Source organism: Leucoraja erinacea, chromosome 33, assembly GCF_028641065.1.
Source record: "Leucoraja erinacea ecotype New England chromosome 33, Leri_hhj_1, whole genome shotgun sequence".
NCBI lineage: Eukaryota > Metazoa > Chordata > Chondrichthyes > Rajiformes > Rajidae > Leucoraja > Leucoraja erinaceus.
This window is the reverse complement of record NC_073409.1, coordinates 4,714,966-4,739,051: the sequence shown is the minus strand read 5'-3', so window position 1 is coordinate 4,739,051 and position 24,086 is coordinate 4,714,966. Positions and strand designations below refer to the sequence as shown.

The 24,086-nt window shown below is 40.2% G+C and overlaps 2 protein-coding genes across 3 annotated transcripts in view; one reads left to right on the top strand and one right to left on the bottom strand.

Annotated features, from left to right (window-relative positions):
* galk2 (galactokinase 2) overlaps nucleotides 1-1,282 on the bottom strand; it is a 57,369-nt gene extending 56,087 nt beyond the window's left edge. Inside the window, exon 1 of the mRNA XM_055661069.1 lies at nucleotides 1,033-1,282. The gene's annotated coding sequence lies outside the window, so the exon portion shown is untranslated. The remainder of the gene's footprint in view (nucleotides 1-1,032) is intronic.
* Nucleotides 1,283-1,416: 134 nt separating this feature from the next.
* On the top strand, nucleotides 1,417-23,718 carry cops2 (COP9 signalosome subunit 2). 2 transcript variants are annotated; one of them, XM_055661067.1, is made up of 14 exons: nucleotides 1,417-1,573; nucleotides 4,123-4,236; nucleotides 5,960-6,037; nucleotides 7,581-7,706; nucleotides 12,088-12,174; nucleotides 13,463-13,552; nucleotides 13,656-13,733; nucleotides 14,489-14,663; nucleotides 15,884-16,062; nucleotides 16,149-16,201; nucleotides 17,566-17,663; nucleotides 19,126-19,208; nucleotides 20,439-20,497; nucleotides 22,510-23,718. In XM_055661067.1, the coding sequence occupies exons 1-14, from the start codon at nucleotides 1,520-1,522 to the stop codon at nucleotides 22,652-22,654; spliced, it is 1,419 nt and encodes a 472-aa protein (XP_055517042.1). In that variant the 5' UTR covers nucleotides 1,417-1,519; the 3' UTR covers nucleotides 22,655-23,718. The 2 variants fall into 2 exon arrangements, with proteins under 2 accessions (XP_055517042.1, XP_055517041.1); XM_055661066.1 differs by having other exon boundaries at nucleotides 12,085-12,174.
* The last annotated feature ends 368 nt before the right edge of the window (nucleotides 23,719-24,086 follow it).

Below are 24,086 nucleotides of genomic sequence, written 5' to 3'. Positions count from 1 at the left end.
CGACCCCGCCCTGTCCCTACGACCCCTTGCCCTGTCCTTGACCCCTTGCCCTGCCCCTACGACCCCTTGCCCTGTCCCTACGACCCCTTGCCCTGTCCCTGCGACCCCTTGCCCTGTCCCTGCGACCCCTTGCCCTGCCCTGTCCCTGCGACCCCTTTGCCCTGTCCCTCCTCCAGGCTACTTGCACAGTCGAGGGTGTGCAGACGGCCTGTCCTGCCTTTAGGATTGCCCCTGGCGCCTACTTGCCCTGTCCCCACGACTCCTTGCCCTGTCCCTACGCCAGTCTCCTGGCACAGGTTTGTGTTCTGTAGACGTGGGAGGGGTTCTGTCCTGCCTGGAAATCACCCCCGGCGCCTCCTTGCCCTGTCCCCACTCCCCCTTGTCCCGTCCCCACTCCCCCTTGCCCTGTCCCCCTGCGACCCTTGCCCCGTCTCCCCCTACGTCCCCACTCCCTTTGCCCCGTCCCCCCTCCCCTCCAGGCTACTTGCACAGTCGAGGGTGTCCCCACTCCCCCGGCCTGTCCCCACCCCCTCCCCCTTTAGTCCCCACTCCCCCTTGCCCCTGGTCCCCCTCCCCCTTGCCCCTTGCCCTGTCCCCACTCCCCCTTGCCCCGTCCCCACTCCTTCCCCCCTGCCCCGTCCCCACTCCCCTTGCCCCGTCCCCACTCCCCCTTGTCCCCCCCCCACTCCAGGTTGCCCCCCCCTCCCCCCCCCGTCTGTGCCCCGTCCCCACCTGGGAGGGGTCCCCCTGTCCCCACTGGCTTGAAATCCCCCCTTGCCCCGTCCCACTCCCCCTTGCCCTGTCCCCACTCCCCCTTGCCCTTGTCCCCCACCCCCTTGCCCCGTCCCCCTTGCCCCCCCCCCTCCCCCCTTGTCCCCACTCCCCACTCCCCCTTGTCCTGTCCCCACTCCCCCTTGCCCTGTCCCCACGCCTGGCTACTTGCACAGCCACAGTACAGGGTGTACAGACGCTCTGTCCTGCCTTGGGCTCCCCCCCGGCGGCTCCTTGCCCTGCCCCTGCCCCTGTCCTTACTCCAGGCTACTTGTGCAGCTGAGGTTATAGAGCCACACTGAGTCCTTGGGCCAGGCTCCCAGATCCGCTCTCCACGGATATCCTGCCAACCGATGCCGGAATTACCCCGAAGAGGGTGTGAGAAGGAACTGCATATGCTGCTTTACACCAGAGATATGGACACAAAATGCTGCAGTAACTCAGCGGGACAGGCAGCATCTCTGGAGATAAAAGAGAATGGGCGTCATTTCGGGTCGGGACCCTTCTTCAGACTGAGTATTCAGGAACAGGAACCGTAACCATAAACATAAACCCACTGCGCTAAACTCCGTCCGTCCCCCTTTGCAGATTGTTGTTATTGTTTGACATTTCCCCACAGAAGCCCAGCACAGGCCCCGCTTCCGCCGGGTTGCTAGGGCGTGTGTCACAGGCAGCAGCTTCCCCCGGTCAATGCCGGGGGGGGGGATGGTGAGGGGAGCGCACTCACACACGCCAAACTACTCCCAAGATGTCTGACATGGAGGATGACTTTATGTGCGATGATGAGGAGGACTACGACTTGGTATGGCTCTAGTGTCCGCGGTTTACCGCGTAGAATTAGATCTCGTTTTCTTTTGGAGGTAGTTCCTGGCGGCTGAGAGTGGAGAGGCCGGTTTTTTTCTCCTTCCTCCTGCAGCAGGAGCTGTGGCTGCTGTGTGTGTGAGACCGAGCTCCAACATTTCAACCTTACTACCTGCAGGCGGAATCTCAGTACGAATTAAAACGCAGCTGAGGTTGATCTGCCTTTCATTTCTTTCAAATCCATACTATTCCGGGTGGTGTTTTAGTTGCTGATTCCCAGATATCTGGTAACCTTGTGAGACGGGCCTAGCCCGCCGGGTTAGGCCGAAATAGATTGGGCCTATTCTTGTTTCAAGAGACCCAATACTTCAAAAATATCTCACAGTGTCTCTTGTACGATTGCTATTAATTCTAATTATGTAGGTTCCAGTACGAAAATTGTGAATTTCAACGTGTCAGTTGATCTAGGGCCTCAATCTACCTGAACATAAATAATGTACTGTGTCTTGTACAATTGTCATTAGTTCTATTCATATTGGTTCTAGTACGAACATTGTGAATCGCCAATGCCATCTCATTTAGGGCCTCCTAATTTGCCTTAACATAAATAATGTACGACAACAACCTCTGAATACTTATACTGAAATTGTAATAATAACTAAGCTATTGGTGTTAGTCTGTAATGTTTTGAAACTGTAGCTCTCTGTCATACATGCATTCGGCACATTTTGTCATATTTATCAAAATGTGTATTTGTCTGTTACTGATGTGTATTATCACATATTCTTTTGAAATCAAAATTAAGCAGTTAATCAAAATTAAATCAAATTGAACTTTTATATAACCTTTCAATGTTTTTATAATTTCAATTAAAATCAAGTGCTTTTTGCCTTCATAGAATTGATCGTTTTGCAAAATAATAGTAGACAGATTTATGAAAATGAATATTAATGAATTTGAACAGTGTTAATACGCTATCGACATTGTCATTGAATTTTAGGGAAATGTACTCGAACTAGGATTGTGCAAGCTTTATTGACAGCAAAGCAATTTAGTAGTTAATCCATTGATGGAGATTATTGTTTATGACATAATCTGTTGAAATCACCACTGTCACAATTCACCTTATGTATATATAGATAAGTTTTGAAAGTCCTAATTCAGGATACACTTTCCATGATATTGAGGGTGTAAAATTCAGTAAACATGCAATAGTGTCACAGTTTGGTCGAATCAAATGTTTAATCCAAAACCGGTACAATCTATGAAATTTGCTGCAGATACAATTTTCATAAGATACTCTTAGATTGTAGTCATTTTGACATCCCAGTCTCTGTGCACCTCATTTCAAAAGATTAATTGTTTGAAGGATATTTTTAAAATTGGCTTCTATGTGAATATCTGGGGCGAAAAAATTGTATTCTAGGTTTTGTTATGTAATAATGCAAAGTTTTCAAGGAACTGCCAGTATTTCATTTTATGCATTTCACCAGGGGTTCTTTTACCGAGGATTATAACTAATGTTCTTTCATCCATTCTTTATTTGAACGGAATACCTTTCACTCATTAGTTGGCAAATTTATTTTAATTATTAATCAATGTGTAGTTTCAGGAAGCTAAATCAGTAAAGGTACTATGTAGTTATTATTCATTGGTGGTTCTGTTATCTTTCTATTTTCACTTTCTAGTGTCATCAGATGAATATACTTTCTTGCAAAATCCATTTCCACGATACTATGCATACACTGAAGAAAATTGTAAGGAACTGCAGATGCTGGTTTACACCTAAAATAAACGCAAAATGAATTGAAGGTAGACAAAAATGCTGGAGAAACTCAGCGGGTGCGGCAGCATCTATGGAGCGAAGGAAAAAGGCAATGTTTCGGGCCAAAACCCTTTTTCAGTCTGAAGAAAGGTTTCGGCCCGAAACGTTGCCTATTTCCCTCGCTCCATAGATGCTGCCGCACCCGTTGAGTTTCTCCAGCATTTTTGTCTACCTTCGATTTTCCAGCATCTGCAATTCCTTCTTGAACAAAATGAATTGAATTTAATTTAATTTAATACTTTATTGTCACATGTGACAAAGTCACTGTGAAATTCTTTGCTTACATACCCAAAGTATGCAAATAGTAGCCTATCGGTGCTTACAAAATGCTGGAGTAACTCAGCTGGTCAGGCAGCATCTCTAGAGAAAGGGAATAGGTGACGTTTTGGGACAAGTCTGATGATAACATTAAGATATTCTTTAAGAGTAGTAACTTTTGACGTCCAAGTCGCTTCGGCCCTTTGGGTCTGATGAAGGGTCTCGACCGCAAAAACGTCATCTATCCCTTTTCTCCAGAACCCGCTGATTTACTCCAGCATTTTGAGTCTAAAATTGTAATCCTAACTTGTTTGAATGTTGAAGCAGAGAGCTGTTAGTTATAACACTTCGTCATAAGGAGTCAATTTATAGTTATTTACAGTTGGTTATTTCACATGCTCTAATCTCAAAATGGTTTTCCAAATATTTTGGTTGGACATGAATTATTTCTTTTTTTTAAACATCAGGAATATTCTGAAGACAGCAACTCTGAGCCAAATGTGGATTTGGAAAATCAGTACTACAATTCCAAAGCGTTGAAGGAGGATGATCCTAAAGCAGCGCTTAGTAGCTTCCAGAAGGTAAAATATTTATAGGAATTTACATTCTAATCCAAGCGAGCATTTCGACTATATTATCAAATACTAAGGGTGAGAATTTTATGTACCTGTTGAGCAAAGATAGTTCTATCATTCTGAAATTGTACAATGTCACAGCACAGAAATGGGTTATTTGAGTGATCAGATCTGCACTGATCTATTTTGTATGAGACATTTTAGTGATTTCATTTTATTGTTTTATGGGAAACAAAGGAATAATATATTTCTATATTTTATTTTCATTGTCATTTTTATTATCTTGAATTTATACATTAATTTCGTGACCCTTTCACCAACCCGTTTCTGCAATCTATCACTATTTGGTTTATTGCCACTCTGTCATCTTAAAATCCATTGGGTCTCTACTTTATTTGCTTCAATGGAAAAAATAACACTGGATTTGCAAATACATGTAATGTTGATAAGAACTAAGCTTGAATATTTGTGTTTGTTTTTATGTCCCTAGAATAATGAGATGTCCAAAATTTTCAAATGCTTGTAGACTTTAGAGAGATAGTGTGTAAACAGGCCCTGCAGCCCACCGTCCGCACCGACCAGTGATCACCGTGTATACCAGCACTGTTCCACATGTTGGGGACAATTTACAAAGCCAGTTAACCTACAAAACTGTACATCTCTGGAATATGCGAGGAAACAGGAGCACCCGGAGAAAACCCACACAGTCATAGGGAGAACGTACAAATACCATACAGACAGCACCCGTAGTCAGGATCGAACCCGGGTCTCTGTTGCTGTCGCTGTAAGGCAGCAACTTTACCGGTGTACCACTGTGCCGTCCTTCAACTAACTCTTAGCACCCAGATCGTGTAATTTATTTTATATTCTATTCCACCAGACATAAATCAAATTGTCTTTCTCTTTATTGAACAGACTATATATCTGATTCTATTAAAATGAGTTGTAAATTTGCATACCTAAATCCCTCTTGTCCCTATTAAATAATAGCATTGCTTTCTTTTCCCTATTATTGTATTTTTTTAAATGTTATTTTTCTATATTAAGCTGCATCGGTCAACTATCAGCCCATGCTCTTGCAGTCTTTCACCAATCTTCTCGTGACTGCCATTCCCCTCCTCTGATTTGTGTAATTTAGTATATTTTTTCATGTACATCCCACTGGACATTTATCTCTGTGAGTCATAGTTAAATACATGGCAGCTAGAATTTAAATTTACTCTGCCCAGTTGGGAAATCAGTAGTGAGTACACATTCGAAATGAATTGAACTGACGTAAATGTTACTCTTAATTTATACATTTAGTAAAGAACAGTACACAGACTCCATAATTGATCATTCAAAATATAATCTAGTAAATAGGATTTTATCTCATTTAGGTAATTTCCCTACATTTGTAATTTATGATCACTGTCATATTAGATTTGTTTTGGAGGAACCTGTGTGTGAAATGTTAATATCGTTCCAGTTTCTGCTCTTTAGTTTTTTTTTGCAGGTTACAAAATTATGATTCTTATTTAATGAAGATATGAAAGTGCAGTTTCTGTTGACAATTTCTTAAATGATTCCCCCATGCATGACTTACTGGTCATGAATATTTATTTATCACCAGTCAAAAGACCATTCCTCCACCACTACACTCTATCTTCTTTGACCGTGCCAATTTTGTATCCAACTTGCCACAGATCCCATGTGACTTAATAGGCTAAACTTTTTTTTTTCTGCACAGGTATTGGAACTGGAAGGTGAAAAGGGAGAATGGGGATTTAAAGCACTCAAACAGATGATTAAAATCAACTTTAAGCTGGTAAGAATACGCATAGAATACTATTTTAACATAGAACATTGGACATAGAACAGTACAGCACAAGAATAGGCCCTTCACCCCACAATGTCTGTGGTGAACATGATGCCAAGACCATCACTTATCTACCTGCATATACCCCACATCCCTCCATTCCCTACATAGAAAAACAGGTGCAGGAGTAAGCCATTCGGCCCTTCGAGCCAGCACCGCCATTCAATATGATCATGGCTGATCATCTAAAATCAGTACCCTGTTCCTGCTTTCTCCCCAAATCCCCACATATCCATATTCCCATCCAAAAGTCTTTCAAATGCCACTAAAGTGTCTGCTTTAACCACCACCCACTGCATCCAGTTCCAGGCACCCACTACCCTCTGTGGGGGGAAAAAAATCTTGCCCCACACATCTCCTTTAAACTTTGCTCCCTTCACTTTAAAGCTATGCCCTCCAGTATTTAAATTTTTTCCTATCGTGGGGAAAAAGATGCATGTTCAAGTGCTTATGCTTTGTAAAGAAGAATATTTTTGAATTTCAAAGAGAAGTAAATGAGAGATGTAATTGCTAAATATTATTATTTATGGTGACTATTGTCCAGAAACGGAACTGGGTCTTCCATTTAAATACTGTAACTACAGGAGCATTTCACGGGTTGCTTGTCCTGCAGTGAATGACTCGCTTCCTAACACCTCAAAACAATTCAACCCATTCAGTTCCACTGCTTAAGAAACTTTAAGCCCTCATGATTGGCATCCCATCCACCACCCTAAACATTCATTCCTTTTCAGTTTAGTTTATTATTGTCACGTATACCAAGGCACAGTGAAACATTTTTTGTTGCGGTGCTGTCCAGTCAGAGAAAAGACTATACATAATTACAATCAAGCCATCCACAGTGTACAGATCCATGTTGGAGGATATAACATTTAGTTCAAGCTAAAGTCCTATTAATGATAGTACCAAGTTCTCCAATGAGGTTGATGGAAGTCTGGACTGTTCTCTAGCAGGTGAGAGGACAGATCAGTTAGCTTTTCTCATTGTGGTTGTAATATGTACTGTCTACAGAATGCACTACACTTACCTACCAAGATTCCTTCAACAGCATCTCCCAAACCTGCACATTAAGTAGGGCCATGGGGCTTGTTATTGTGCTGTACTGTTCTAATAGCAGTGTGTCCAGGCTAGCGCCACCATATCAGGTCCTCTCTATGTCTCATGCCTTTTTGACTGGGAAATACATCCATTTATATCACTGGGCCTAAATCCCAGATCTTGCTTTTCAACAGCACCCATGGGAATACCCTCACTGGAAAGATTGCAGTGGTTCAAGAAGGCAGCTTACTGTCACTTTTAAAGGGCAGTTAGAGATAAGCGTGAAACACAGGCCATGCCATTGGTGCCCAGATCCCAGATTTTGACTTTAATGGAGTGCTTTTGATGAGACGTTTCTTCGTACATGCTCAACTATTTATTTATTCTAAATGTTTAATTATAAATATGGTCAATTAAAGACACAAATGGAAGATAATTGGGGCTTAATCCACAGGGTAACTATCCAGAAATGATGAACAGATATAAGCAGCTGTTAACATACATCAGGAGTGCAGTTACAAGAAATTATTCGGAGAAATCAATCAACTCCATCCTTGATTATATATCCACTTCTAAACAGGTATGCTTTTAAAATTCATCTGAAAAGAACTTTGTTATTAACTTATCATTTCATAATGGGGTAATATTCCAGTGAAATCAAGATGGACCTCTTGGTTGATGAACCTATGATTGGTATAACTGGGAAGTGTACCCTTCTGCTCAGTTGAGTGCGAGTGGAACTCACGAACACTAAACTGGTGACTACATTATAATAGGTCAGCACAAACCTGTGACCGTCTCCCACACTGGGAAATGTGATTGATGAATCCACACCAGGTTTTTCTGGCACAACCAAAGCTGGCCCATCAAACAGATGAAATGTGTAGGAAGGAACTGCAGATTCAGGTTACACCGAAGATAGACACAAAGTACTGGAGGAACTCAGTGGGACAGGCAGCATCTCTAGAAAAGGAATAGGTGATGTTTCGGTGAATAGGTGAAGATGGGTCTCGACCCGAAATGTCACCAATTCCTTCTCTCCAGAGATGTTGCCTGTCCCACTGAGTTACTCTGGCATTTTGTGCCTACCTTCTGGCCCATTGAAGTGCATGGGAGAAATTGACAGCAGGAGGAAGATTTAGATTTTAATTGCTTTTAAACGTATGTACATGATTTTACTACTTATATTTAAGAAGTGATTTTGAATGTTTGTGAATGTCAATTGGGGGCTCTCGTTATCAATGCTGTTCTGACAGCACAGCTGATCACTTGCCCAAGGCCACATCAGTGTACTGGAAGCCAGCTTCCCTGGAGAAGACTGCCCAGGACTGTGCTGGAAGAAACAGCCTGGTTCAGTGTTCAAACAGCGGGTGGCAGTGAAACAACTCTGTCAATAGTTAAGTGAATCCACAGCTGCAACAATGTTGTAGAGAGAGGAAAAAAATAGCAGAATGTAAATATGCTGCTTGTCAAACCCAAACCTTAAATCCATACTTCAAGTGTGAAAGTGTAAATATTCATAAATACATTTTAATATTGAGTCTAAGGCTGGCAAACAAGTAGTGGATGACTAAGGCTAGATTGTGAGAAACAGAGAGGCCACAATTTAAAGTTGTTTAGACAAGAAGAAAAAGCTTCTGGTTCTTACTGTTTATGACTTGCAGAATGTGCATGAACGGTCAAATAAAGAAATTAAACCTTGTATTCAATAACTTGGAGTGAAAAAACATGCTGGATATGAGGCACTGCACAGAAGAATAACTTGAGAAACATCAGTACCAAGGCTAGATACTAATAGACTGAAAAACAAATGGGTATTGGATTAGAAAGGATGAATAAAGAGACATGAATTTGGTACCTAAATTTTAGAATGCTGTGGAATACAAACCTGCTGAAGCCATATTAGCGGGTTCGAAGGAGTCACAAATCGACAAGAGGCAAGAATGCAGCGTTCTGGGGAAGGATGAGGCCGTGCAACAAAATAATGGTGATGCTGGTTATAACTTGGACTCTAGTAGTTAATGTCGATCGGGCCATTAAGCTGAACATTTTACATGTGGATAAATCCATGTGTTAGGTCGATTAGCCAGGTGAACACTGGAATAGTTCATAGAGGAGTCAGCAAAAGTATGGATAAGGATCCATGTTGCATGTATGAGAGAGATGGTTGATGAAGAGAAAATTTGGTTTTTGAAAGGGCATTCAGATGCTAACAGTATAGTTTAACCTGAGCGTGCTGGGATGAATCTGTACCAGGCTTTGGAGCGATGCAGCCACTGAAGATGAGGTTTATGTGATGTGAGCATTTTGTGTCAGGATTTTAAGTCTCATCGAAAGCCAAGAATGTAGTAGTGTGATTAAATTTCACATGACATTTGTATGCTGCGGGATCCAACTAGTGAATGTGCTAACAAGTGTTTCTGTTTGCTGCTTGGGATTATTCTCTTTGACATTTGATGCATGTAAATGTGTACTTTCCAAGTCACCTTTCTTAAAATCAGAAAACTGAGTTTAATCATCAAATAACACTTGCACCTGCCACTGAAATACATCATCAGTTGACTTTTTTTTCTTTTGCTCCTTGTTGTTTTGTTTGGCCATCAGTACATCATGCAAACAATTGAACATGATCTCTAAGCTAACGTTACTTATCAAAAAGGTTGAGGTGATGTCCCATGTCTCAAGATGGAGAGTAGTTGCTCTGACCATTTAAAATGTGTCTCTTTAATCGGAACACATTCTCTTTATGTATTTAACAGATTAAACCTTGTTTAAGATTGTTTGAAAATGGGCAAAAAGTTTAAGTGGCTGAACTTATTTTTTGTTAGAATACCCCAATGCCTTTCTTCTGTCAGGATATTATTGTACGATTGCTGTTCCGTGATGACTTGCTGGAACACATGCACACATAGGTATGGTCATCAGTGATGTATGGCAGCATTTAATCCATTGACTCTCCAAAAGAGTAGAAATTTAGGTGAAGGTCTGGAGGATGCTACATCAAGAGCATGAATCAGAAAATTTACACTGTGAAAGCCACTTAGCCCATCGTGTCTATGCCAGTTAAAGAAGAGCTATAATCCCACCTTCCAGCAGGAGACCCTGTGGCAGGGTCATCGTTCAATTATATGTTTAATTTCCTCAAAGCAGATTGACAGCTTAATTTACCTAATTAAACCAAATCCTACTTGTGCCCCTGAATTTTGGTATGCCTTCTGTTTAGCATAGTAAATGCATGCCCCATTGTGTTTATTTTGATCTTCTGCAATGTGTCACCGATAAAGGCAAACATGAGAATTTAGTATTAATTAAGCATTTCAGTTTGCCACTGGAATGCCAACTCTTCTGTGTTATGCCTCTTAGAATCTGCTATACTGTATGTTCCAGAGATTCACAAACTTGATCTTTCTGTAATACTTTTTGCATGAAGGTTTCAAAAGATAGCTAATGTCTTTGTCTTTAGTGGTTCTTGAGTTCAAGTTCCAACTTTGCAGTCCTTCTCTTCTGACTAACAGGCAAAGTTTATGTATGGAAAGGAAAATATTATTTTGCATAGTTTATAGCCAACGCCACACTTTTAATACAGTCACATGTAATAGAGGAAGATGTGGAGCTGCTTAAATTTTAGAGCAAGTTGTGCAAACATCAGTTATATGTGAAATAGAGGGAGAAATATCCAAGGAACACCAGGAGATCTCCTCTGCACTTTGGTCCTGTTACATTATTTGTATCCATGTAGGTTGGGCAGCGTCCACTTTAAATGTCTCCTCCTGAAAAAGTGACTGCCCACAACACTCCCCCCCCCCCCCCCCCCCCCCCCCCCCCCCCCCCCCCCAAATCTCATGCTTGAATAACTGTTCAAGTACCTGAATAGGTTATAAAATGTAAATCAGCTGAATCTGGTGAGAATCCTATGACGGAGTCTTGACAGGTAGAATTTGGACCTTTGAAGCAAGCACCCTCCCACCCCAGTTGTTAGTTTCCATGTGTTTCTGTACATTGCAACACTCGTCATGGTGAATGAGGTTGGATTTGCACAAAGGTTGAATCTGACGTGTTCATGGGCATTTATTAAACTTATTGCAAAATCATGATGTACAGAACAGGCCACCACCAATGATCTGTAACGGGAAATGTAAAAAAAAGTTGCCAGTTAATTCCTGACCACTGCACCAACTGAAAATAATGTAAAGGGAACAGCTTTAATTGTGAACTGTGAAAGACAGTGAGATTTCAGTTCTCTGCAAATGTGGTGGTACTGTAGAGTGTTGTTTTCCTCTTTAGAAAAGTTGCTCTTGGTGGCTTTTTTTTCTATAGCCACCAGAGGAAAAATAATAGCTTCCAATCCAAATGTTCTAAATCTCTGCATCTACTGTAGGGTTTCCCCCACTGCAATCGATACTCCTGCTTAATACATGCACTATTTGACAGCATGAAACTGGTTTCATTTGAAGTGTATTAGATTGAGGTAGAATGGGTGTCCTGTATTTTTATTTTTTGCCTTGTTTATTTAACACACCCACAAAAATTCCCATCGGCCCTTTTCCTCCACAAAACTCCAAGTTTCATAACTTGCCGTGATGAGGAAGTTAGAAACATCCATCCATTTGGTGTTCCCAAGTAGGAATAGGAGAGAAAATGATAATAGGGAAGCAGTCTAGGAATCTTTAATATATTTTATTCCAGTCTTATTTCTCTTTGTTTTGCCTGCTTTTATGTTATATTTGCTTTTTCATTTTTGTTTCTGATCTTGTGTTGATTTTAATGTGATGTCTTCCCCCTCTGAACCCGTTTTCTTGAATTATTTTTCACAATTATTTGCCACATTACTTTTTCTTCCCATTTTAACATCTTTCTGTCCTTTTCATATTTTTATTTCTATCTCCTCCTTACCCTTCCCTTTTTTTCCCCCACCTTACCTGCCCTCTCTGGAACCTGTTGCAACTACCTTGGTCAAGCAGCAGAAGTCGATGAAGAGGCAGGGTAGCAGCGGGGGAATCGCAGAAACGGACCTGAAAGCTTGCTTTGGCGGGGAAGCTGAATCAAAGGTCAGAAAAATATTTGCATAATGTCAGGATGGATAGATGTGACAAAACTGTAACATCAGTGTTTGCTTTTGCTGGTGCGGGTGGTGAAGTGGTTAAGTAAATCAGTTACTTCAATCTGGTATCAGTCATCTAATTAACCTGGCAGTAAGTACAGGTATAGACTTATGGAAATGGCAGGATTGTAAGCACATTTGATCTTTCTACCATTTCAAAGTAATGTAAATCATGTTTAATTTCCAAGATTTGAGTTGTTGAGGAAGCATCAAGACCTCTGGTCCCATAGTTATGTACTTATAACATTGTTGGTAATATAGAAAACTAAATGATTGAAACAAATTAACTAAAGTAATATTCTGTAGGCTTTAATTTCTGCTTTTGAGACCCATTGTACTTCAGTATATTTTGCAGGGAACACTGGCTTTCAAACAATGTCTTTGGTTCAGTGTCAAATTAGTCAGATCTAAACTGAATAAAAATAATTTTATACTGTTGAGAAAGCTGGTTAATATTAAAGTCAGAAGTAAATTGTTCATAACTTAAAACAAATGAAATTTAGTGCTCCTTCAACCTCACGACTATACTTCTATGATCATGGAAAGCAAACTGTCTGTGGCTGCTGAGCTTGGGATTAATTTTGCAAAACTTTGGAATGGCAGTGAATAACACTGAATAATGTCAATGCAGGCCTTCCCCAGGTCACAAACACCTGACATGGACACCTATATATATATTCTCTTTTCTCTCTCCCTCTCTCTCTCTCTCTCTCTCTCTCTCTTTAGTAATGGTTCTTATCATTCTTGCGTGCTTTTAATGCCATACATTACAATAGTTACGGTATCGTGTGATTGTTGTGTCTTTTATGACTGAAATTGTCTTGTGTATGTCTGTAAATACGGAACCTTTTTATTACCTGGGGACGGCCTGTAGATGTAAAAATAAACTGTGCCCAAAAAAAATTGATATGTATGGTGGATAAAGGGGTAAGGGCACCAAATAGAAGATAGCTTCAGGTCCAGTATAACACCTTGAATTGGGTTGAGGAAGGAATGGCCCCTTTTCATTTTATTCCTTAATATTAATAACGACCAGTTTTATAGACCCAATGTAAACATCTGATCCATTCATAATAATAATAGACAATAGGTGCAGGAGTAGGCCATTCGGCTCTTCGAGCCAGCACCATTCTTCTGGTTGCGATCCAAATCGAATCACTCTCAATACTTTAAAGTGGATACTTCAAAAAGCCACACTGGGGGGAATTGCAACTCTTTGCATGTTTATTTTTCAGATGGACTTATTGCAAGAATTTTATGAAACTACCCTTGAAGCTTTAAAAGATGCAAAAAATGACCGATTATGGTTTAAGACAAACACAAAGGTAATCCTTCTATTTGTTGAATTGCATTCTGACCAGCTTACCATCCAGCCCTTGATAACTATTGTGAATGATGCTCAATTGATTACCGTATATTTGTTTTCAGCTTGGCAAGCTATATTTGGAAAGAGAAGAGTTTGGGAAATTACAGAAAATATTACGCCAACTCCACCAGTCATGCCAGGTATTCTGATTTTACTTGAAAAAATATTGTTAATGCATCAACATACAGATTATATAACAGGGTTTAGTTGGGAATAACCTTGTGATGTTGCCCATGCAAGATTTACCCAACAGTAAAACTCCGATGATCTGGGACAATAGGGTCAGACATATTGCCTCAAAAGTGTCACAAATGTTAGTGACGGTCTAAACAAGACATTGGTTATGATGACGGCAAAGCCTGTAAGCATTTAACAACTTTTAAAGGCTCGTGGAGTCAATCAGCGTTTGGCAAGTTCTCTGAAACAGCAATGAGTCATAGAGCTGAACGGCACAGAAACAGGCCCTTCAACCCAACTTGTCCATGCCAACTCAATTTGCATTGTGTTCTTTGCCCACATTTAACACGTATCCCTCCAAAGGCTTCACACTGATGGAACACAACGAGATTTATGCAGAGATTTGCTGTCCTGTCCAAAACAATATACTGACTTTGGATAAAGTTCATAACAATACCAAACTAATTTAAGGGATGAGAGAATTGTCCTATCTAATTAGATCTCTGGAGGTTGAGGGGAGACCTGATAGTAGTCCAGGAATCTGGATTTTTTTAAACTTCTCTGGAGAGTTGTGGAAGCTAGTATTGGAGATATTTCAAGAGGAAGTAGATATATTTTTGAAAGATCCACTATAATCATATTGCACCAGGGTCAAGGTGATCTACTCCTGCTGTCTTTTTATGTTCTTGTGGCCCAAATGTATTTTATTATTTCATAGACTGATGATGGTGAGGACGATTTGAAGAAAGGGACACAACTTTTAGAAATTTATGCTCTGGAGATCCAAATGTATACCGCACAAAAGAATAATAAGAAATTAAAAGCACTATATGAGCAGTCCTTGCACATTAAATCTGCTATTCCTCATCCACTTATCATGGGTGTCATTAGAGGTGAGTGTTCACACAACAGAATTTTTGAGAATTACTGTGATTTTGTTTCAAGGTTTTCTGGACTTTTAAATGTTGCAAAAGCAAGAACTGTTAATGTTCCGTTAAATAGTACTTCTGCAAATATTTCCATCTTTGCTTGTTCCTTTGTGAAGTTTTAGTACAGTTAGATAATATGTCAACGAAGATAGACACAAAAAGCTGGAGTAACTCAGCGGGTCAAGCAGCATCTCTGGAGAAAAGGAATAGGTGACGTTTCAGGTCGAGACCCTTCATCAGAGAGTCGGGGGAGTGGGAAATGTGAGAAATGAAAAGGTGCATGGAACAAATGAATAAAAGGTATGCAAAAGGACGAGTCAAAGCCAGAAACGATGATCAAGGAAAGATGGAGCCCACAATGGTCCACTGCTGTCTGTGGAGAAAGTGATAACTAGTGATGCAATCAGTGAAACTCAGCAGAACGACAGTGAAGCTAGTACGCAACACAGATGGTCCACAAAGGTTACTTGAAGTTTGGAGAAAGTGATAACTAGTGTCCATGCAATCAGTGAAACTGTTCCAGAATTTGCTTTTGACACTCTGAAGCTAGTACGCAAGGTAGGGTGGGGGAGAGGGGGATACAAGGGTTACTTGAAGTTGGAGAAATCAAAATCCATACCGCTGGGGTGTAAGCTGTCCACACAAAATCTGAGGTGCTGTTCCACCAATTTGCTTTTGACCTCACTCTGACAGTGGAGAAAGGTCATGTGTGAAAAAGGTTAATCGGGAAGAGGAGGCTAAAGTGTTTCAATTTCTTTGTATGAAACTGGAATATTAAACACATGTGATCACTTCTTAATCGAGTTTGGTTGCTGGAATGGGAAATTGTATATTTAAACTGGCTTCTATCACAGCGTTCTTTCTTTGTCTGTAAAAAGCAGTCTGTGATTCGAGGATGCTTAATTTTTGAAATACTGGGAATGAAATGCTTTCTCATCCCCAAACGTAAAGTCTACCACCATTCTGTTATCGGCCAATTTGCAGATATATATCTCTGAGAATGCAAACCGGCCTTGGATGTTGAAAATTGACCAATTCCAAAAGTCCTTGCAACCCATCTACTGTACTGCATACTACCGATTTTGTTATAACTATATATTTCTAGAACGCGAATTTCAAATCCATGACTGGATGCCAATTTCCACCTGTTTTTTGAAAGTGTGTGTATAATTAATTTATTGCAGAATGTGGAGGTAAAATGCACTTAAGAGAAGGAGAGTTTGAAAAGGCCCACACCGACTTCTTTGAAGCATTCAAGAATTATGATGAATCGGGAAGCCCTAGACGTACCACTTGCCTGAAATACTTGGTATTGGCTAACATGCTGATGAAGTCAGGAATTAATCCCTTTGATTCTCAGGAGGTAAAATGATAATTTAGATTTCAGTCAGAGTCTTGAACTTTGGTGCAGCATTTTATCACAGTACTTATTTATTCTATTTTCATCAGGCCAAACCCTACAAAAATGACCCAGAGATACTTGCAATGACAAATTTAGTAAGGTAAGTCAAACTGTGCATAAATGTGTCATTTTCCTGAGTGTTTAAGAAGGAACTGCAGATGCTGGAAAATCAAAGGTAGACAAAAGTGCTGGAGAAACTCAGCGGGGGCGAAGGAAATAGGCAACGTTTCGGGCCGAGACCCTTCTTCAGACTGGTCAAACTGGTTCAAACCCAGTCTGAAGAAGGGTTTCGGCCCAAAACGTTTCCTTCGCTCCACAGATACTGCCGCACCCGCTGAGTTTCTCCAGCACTTTTGTCTACCTTCATTTTCCTGACTACTGTGTTCGATTTGCAAGCCAAAATCATTGAGACTTCATGTAATAAACAATTTAGAACAGGTCCACCACCGGTTTTCCAGCCTCCTTGGTTCCAGAGCCTTGCTGGATCACCCATTTTGCCAGACCAACATGACAGAACTCTAATGGTACCAGAATGATCCACCTAGGCTGCTGGGCGGCCGAGATATCGGTTCCATTATCAGCCTTGGTTGGCAATGGGAACGGATCCGCTGGCTCTGGCCCGGACACAGTTCCAGTTTCCTGACTCCTGGGGATGAATTCAACCTGCCGATCAGAGGTCCAGCTGCGGAAGTCCCAATGAGGTCAAGATTGACCACCTCATCTGGCACAGGTGCCACTTCTGGGGGGGATTTCAAGTACGCTCTCATAATTGTGTCCAGATTAAAGGAAGTGCCGGACCATCAGTTGCCTGAAAATCAGTGGTGGAACTGTATATGGTTTTTTTTCTAGTTTAAAAATTGAGTATGATGTAGTTTGAAAAATATATATTTTCAAGCATTAACATCAGAGCATGGATTGGTGAGATGATTGAGGATGCCTCTGGGCATCATGAACTTGGTGCCAAGTGAGGAAGGACCACTCGCTGGATGCTTCTAAGCCCAAGATATTGGTATAACGTCAACCAGGAACAGTGTACAATATTGTTCTGAATGCAACCATTAATTTAAAGGCAGTGCAGTTGTTTAAAATCAACAAGTTTATTTTGTTAACGTACAACTCGGCTGTAATAATGACTGTTGGGGTTACTCTCGTAAGGAGATTGATTGAAAGAATTTTTTTGTTTTTGTTTTAAGTAATTTATATGAGGGAGAATCTGATTTCTACTCAAACTCTGGTATTTACAAATGATATTTTGCCTGCACTATAAAACAGATTAATTCCAGATACTGTAAATTTTCGGATATTCTCAATTTTAACAGGCAAAGGTAATTTAAATAAGCAAATATGTGCTTTTTACTATAATAGAATCATAGATTATTTTTATTACTTTTGATTTTGGAAAAATAGAGTTGTTCAGAAACCAATGTTTGAAGAGAATTGAAATCAATGTATATTTTTCCTCAGTGCCTATCAAAATAATGACATCACTGAATTTGAGAAGATTCTGAAAACCAATCACAGTAACATCATGGATGATCCCTTTATAAGAGAGCACATAGAAGGTATGGGTCGCCTATTACAACTTATTATCTCGCGTGTTAGTGTGCATGTATTTCAAAAACATATACTCAAAGTCTAAACTGTCTTCCTTCACATTATGTTTTTGGACATATTTCAACATTTGTAATTGCAAAGGCACAATGTTGCATGAATGTAAAGAATGAAATGTACTGATGATATTTCTGAAGGCATTAAAATATTTCATTGTTCCACGGTTTGATATTGCCTATATTTAAAAAAATCACGTTAATTTCTTGGCTAATAAAATATCATATGTTTGCATACATCTGAACAAAACCATGTTAACTAATCAGTTGTATAAGGTCCTAAAAGCTTTACAATTGCACAATTCATTCTGCTTTCTTATCCTGCAGTACAGTACAGGTGATATGTGTATATAGAATAATTGTTAACAAATTTATCCCACTAGACCAGTGAGAGCTAATATGGATATTATAGAGTTTCCTGCAGTTTTTAAGTGTAAAAAATTCCAGTTTGTGGGGTACAGCAGGTGCACAATTGTTGCATCAATTTCCAAAGTTCAAATTCAAGGAAGTGTGTTCTCTGCAAAACTATAATACTGGATCAGTTCATGATTATTCTGGAAAGGTAGTTGGTAGCAGTTAAACTAGTTTCTATTTCATATCCAAATGATTAGTGTTAAAATCATGTTGAAGAAGGGCCTTGACCCGAACGTTACGTGTCCTCCAGAGATGCTGCCTGATCCGCAGTTACTCCAGCACTTTGTTTCTTCCTTTAAAAATGTTACTTCCATAATTTCAGTGTTTGAAATGAAATTAAACACCGAGACGAAGGATTTGTGTTTTGGATTTTAAATTATAGATTCGCTTTGACCAAACATTTAAAATCCAAAACACTCTAAAATGTAAGAACACAGATGAAGATCATCAGTGTATATTCTATATTTTTATTTAATCAGGTCATCAATTGAAATATTACAACTACAACAGGATATGTTGGGAACAGAACCAACAGTGGGTAAACAAGCTGAATGATTGACCTCCTAAAGATGCTGCCTATCCTTCGTGTTGCTACAAAAAAAATAGCCGACTTTTCAGATTACCAGTGTTTGCGAATTGTTCCATCATTGATAAATATCCCACAATTAGTTAGTAGTATTTGTTTCTTATCAAGTAGTCATAAAATTATTGGATTTAGTATTTTCACACTACTTCTCTAGTATTATTCACGTTTAATACATTCTCCCATTATTTATTCAGCTGCCTTAACCATAAAATCTCCACGCAACAATGATGAAGAATATTATCTTGCATGTTTATTATGGAGGGGAAAAATATTGCCATTTGGTGTGTGCTTTGGTTAAACCTAATACTATATAACGTGCAGCTAACATACCAGTATCCTGCACTATATTTGGTGAGACTGTATTACCCAGGTATTATTTAACTTTTTTTCCTCTTGATGGATTTTACCTTCCCACAGAACTATTGAGGAACATCAGAACCCAAGTCTTGATAAAATTAATAAAGCCTTACACTAGAATACATATACCATTTATTTCAAAGGTGAGTTATTTTACAGTTAATATTTGTTAGCTTTTATCAACACTCATTTGGTAAATGTGAAAATCCACAACAAATGGGTGGGGGGGGGGGGGAGAGGAGTTGAGTGGAGCCGAGATCACTGAGCACACTCACTTGCTGACTGAGTGACTCAGTCATGAGGCTGGTTGGTGGCAGCTCTTCCCTTCATGGCTGTTTCTGTGATCTTCTCCGACACACTGTTTTACTTCATTTGTTACTTTGGAAAAGTTTGGGTTGCGAATGCCTTTAGTTTAGTTTAGGGATACAGCATGGAAACAGGCCCTTTGGCCCACTGGGTCTGCATTGTGTCATAGAATGTTAACATCAGAGATGGGTACATAATATCCCTGGCTCTAAGTACCACAGACAAGAGTGTTTAATTTCATGTGTAGCAGGAACAGAACAACAAAATTCTTATTTTGTTTAGAGTTCAGATACACGGCGTGGAAACAGGCCCTTCGGCCCACAGAGCCTATGCTAACCATCGATCACCCATACACTAATTCATTCCCATACACAAGGGACAATTTATAGAAGCCAAATAACCGACAAACCCGCACATTTTTGGAATATGGAAGAAAACTGGAGCACCCGGGGAAAACCCATAGGGTCATGGGGAGAACGTACAAACTCTGTACAGCTAGCACCTGTTGTTAGGATCGAACCCGGGTCTCTGGTGCTATAAGGCAGCAACTCGACCACTCCGCAAGTGTGTTGCCTCTTATAAGTTTAGAAAAGATAATTTTAAGATTTAGATAAGTTTAAGAAATAAATGATTTTGCAACACAGAGACTGCCTCTAGTCATATAATCTTTAACATTTTCATGCTTAATATTCAGTTACCAAATTTCAATACTGTCTATTCCCAAACTGCTGTTATAATCATCATTGATGTTTTGGTCATGTGTTCTGAAAAAAATTGGCCACATTGAATTATAAACTGCCCCCTTATTTTAAATGGGAATTTGAATTGGTAATTTTGTGGTCCATTGTGATGGATGTTGGTAAAACAGGTAATCATCGAGTAATTGAGAACATTTCCAAAATCAGCCTCCCCATTTAGAACCGATGGCTGTCCACAATGACTAGTGTGTCTGAATCGCCTCATACCCTTGAGACATTGGATAGTTTGGGAGATGGGATTGTAAATGGTTATATGAAATTCAACCAATAATTTGTTAGTTTGTTAAATCAATCGTGTTTTTGCCGTAGGAGTTGAACATAGACGTAGGAGATGTAGAGAGCTTGTTGGTGCAGTGCATACTGGACAAGTAAGTACCCCTTACAATCCAATGCAATGAACATTGAATTCACCGACCAGGCAATCCTACACCACGATACCCCCCCCCCCCCCCCCCCCCCCCCCCCCCCCCCCCCCCCCCCCCCCCCCCCCCCCCCCCCCCCCCCCCCCCCCAACCCCCCCCCCCCCCCCCCCCCCCCCCCCCCCCCCCCCCATAAACAAAGACCCTCCATCACCCAGTTCCCTTCCCCTCTTTCATACACTCATCTATCATCCCCAAGTCTATCCTATCTCCTTCCACCCTCATTCCTCCATCTGGCATTCCATTTTACATGTCTTCTCTCATTATCCTTTGTCTCCTTTTCACCTCTTAACATTTGTCACTCACTCCACTCACCTGCCGATCAACACCCTCCCCTACCTGAATCCACCAATCACTCACCAGGCTTTGCTCCATCCCCACCTTTCTTTTCCAACTTTCCCTCGACGTACTCCTATGAACTCTATAAGGGTCCTAGCCCGAAATACCTTCTTTCCATTTCCCCCAAATATGCTACCTGGCCTGCTGGATCTCCAGCACATTGTGTTTTGACCCTTCTTGAAGTAGATGTATTTCAATTGAATGTCTTGAGTTGGTGCAATATTGCCAGATTCATCAGTTGCAGCAAAGGAACAAAGATATGTCCTGTTTCATAAATTAGTTACATTTTATTATCACCTTCATTGCTTAAAAATAGAACAGTACAACACAAGAAAAGGCCCTTCGGCCCACAATTTCTGTGCTGCACATGATGCCAAGACCAACTCTTATCTGCTTCCCTATCCCTTCATTTCCTGCATATCCATATGCCTATGCAAAACATCCACTGCCTACCCTTATTTATCACCTTCTTCACATCCTCAAAGAAAACTTGATCAAGTTAGTAAGACACAACCCGACGTGTACAAAGCCATGTTGATTGTCCCTAATTCTCCCATTCTCTTCCAAATGGGGGTAAATGGTGTCTCAGAGAATCTTCTCCTATGGGTTGCTTACCACTGATTTGAGGGCCTCTGGCATATAATTCCCTGGATTCTCTCTACTTCCTTTTGGAAGTAGAAACAACTTTAGCTACTTCCTGGTCCCCAGGATTCTCACCTGTAACTAGAGAAGCTGCAAAAATATACGTCAAGGCTCTCACAATCTCCTCTCTTGCCACTTTGAATAACCTGGGATAAAGCTCATCAGGTTCTTGGGATTTATCCATCTTAACACTCTTCAAAAGCCCCAACACCACCAGTCTCGTAATTTCAAATTTCCGTTGCATATGAGTATTCTCCACACTGATCTCACTGTCCTCCTTGTTGAAAACAGATGCAAAGTTCTCATTTAGTACCTCACATACATTCCCAGACTCCAAATACAAATTCCCTTCCTGATCTTTGAGCACTCCTGCCGTCTCCCAGATACACTCTTGTTTTTGAAGTCTGAAGAAGTGTCTCGACCAGAAATGTCACCCATTCCTTCTCTCCAGAGATGCTGCCTGTTCCGCTGAGTTACTCCAGCATTTTGTGTCTACCTTCGTTTTAAACCAGCATCTACAGTTCTTTTCTACACTCTTGTTTTTAATGTATGTATATAAAAATCTAAAGCCTTTTTATGGTCCTTTTTGGCCATTGAAATTGTCCGATAGATTTCATTCCTCCTTTCTTTATATTCCTCAAAGGCACCGTCTGATTTCATCCTCTTAAATCTTTCGTGAGATTTTTTTCATTTGAAAGAAATGAAGAAATTCCGTTTTTTTTTTTTGACCAACTTTCCAACCTCTGATCATCCATGGTTCGCTTCCATTATCATCCTTGTCCCTCCTCCATGCCGGTTCTGAACTTTGATTAACTATTGGCATGAGATTGACCTCGTTTAAAATGAATTAAATGGCGCATAGTTACTTCAATATATTAACGTTATTGGAACATTCTGCATTCTGTGTTGAACAGTAAATGAGACGATATTGAAAACTTTCTATTCAACCTACTGAAGCAAATGTTTTGCTCCACTTGCAGCACTATTCATGGGCGGATTGACCAGGTCAACCAACTTCTTGAATTAGATCATCAGAAGAGAGGAGGCGCCCGATATACTGCATTAGATAAATGGACCAATCAGCTTAATACACTCAACCAAGCAGTTGTCAGCAAACTGGCTTGATGCAAGTTAAGCTTCTACATTAATGCGATATGGAAAAGATGCAGTGATGTAAACCTTTAAAAACTGAGAATGGCTGAACTGCTGCTGTTGGTTGGCCCTGAAAACCACCAGAGCATAGGCAGAAGTGCTTTTTGATCAACTGGTTTGTGTTTTGTTGCTGCATTTGTCCCAAGACCACAGCTTTAATGTGAAGAAAGCCAAACTGCTGCAGGATTTATGATGTCTCGACATTGTGCCCTCCATCGTAAGGGAATTGACGATCACAGAGCTGTTTGTGTCATAATTTCAAAAACAGACTCTTCACTTTGACATCTAAGTATTTTATCAGTTTAAACAAAAAAAAAAAACTCACTGAAATGTTAAAACAAAACTTGCAATAATTTGATATGCGTACTAGTTTTTGAAGATGCATTCTTTCATGTACGATTTGGCATGTTTGCGTCTTTCTGCAAAGTGTCATGTCAACTTTTAAGTTATGTGGCCCATGAGTTTTCTGTACCTGCAGTGTAGTAAAAAAAATAGACAGGAACCTCCTTCTGTGGCATACTGTCACGTCAGGTTTAAAGCAGCAAAATAAAATACAGCTCAGAAATGGGAAATGCTGTAATTTTGGAGTGCTTCCATTTGTTTTTTTTTCTCTCAACAATTCATATGAAAACCATGTGCATATTCCATCTCTTTGGCCCCGGTAGATCTGCATATATTGTGAACTCGAGCATTCATTCAGACAAGACAGAGAGGTTTGTCAAGAGAACAATAACTTAAGTTTACAATTTTGGTCTCGTTTCGAAGTAGTCTGTTAACTAACTCGAGTACATATAATTGAAAGCACATCATTTAGTAGTTTACCTTCTGACATATACAAGACTTGGTGGTTTTGTGTGCCATAGTTCGTTCAACCTGTGCAAAGCTTTAATTGGCTGAGGCTGTTTGACTGCAATTATTCTTGAGGGTGCTGCCTGTGTGATTAGTCAAAATACAGCACTTTAATTTTGGATATTAAGAATGGCTTTGTTTTTAATGTCTTATACCGTTAAATCAGAAAAATAAACAAATTATCTCAATTGTTCAGTACTCAACATGTTGTTACCCCAGATGTGGTGAACAAATTTTCAGTTCTTCCATGTTTTCTAGTTAACATTGTTGCCTGAGTTATTGGGTTAAAAATCTCAACATGGCCATTTATTTCTTGGTTGTTTGTCTCAGCTGAAGAATTATCTTTATTTTTTATTTTCTCATCCATTTTTAATTTCTTTCCTAAACATTTCATTATTTCCATTGCATGCTTTGACCTATTTAAAATAAGGAGTCCTTTTCTACAGCAAAGTTTTACCTTTAAAGTTGAACTGTGCTAAGCATGATGTATGCTACTGTTAATTTTGGTTATGCAATTGGCATTCCTGTTCTAATTAATTTAACGGAAGATAAATGT

Excerpts from the sequence above, each read along its gene's own strand:
- cops2 (XM_055661066.1), top strand. The coding sequence starts at position 1,520 with ATGTCTGACATGGAGGATGACTTTATGTGCGATGATGAGGAGGACTAC. Across the intron at positions 16,063-16,148 it reads ATCCCTTTGATTCTCAGGAG|GCCAAACCCTACAAAAATGA; the intron begins GTAAAATGATAA and ends TATTTTCATCAG. Across the intron at positions 17,664-19,125 it reads TATAAGAGAGCACATAGAAG|AACTATTGAGGAACATCAGA; the intron begins GTATGGGTCGCC and ends ACCTTCCCACAG.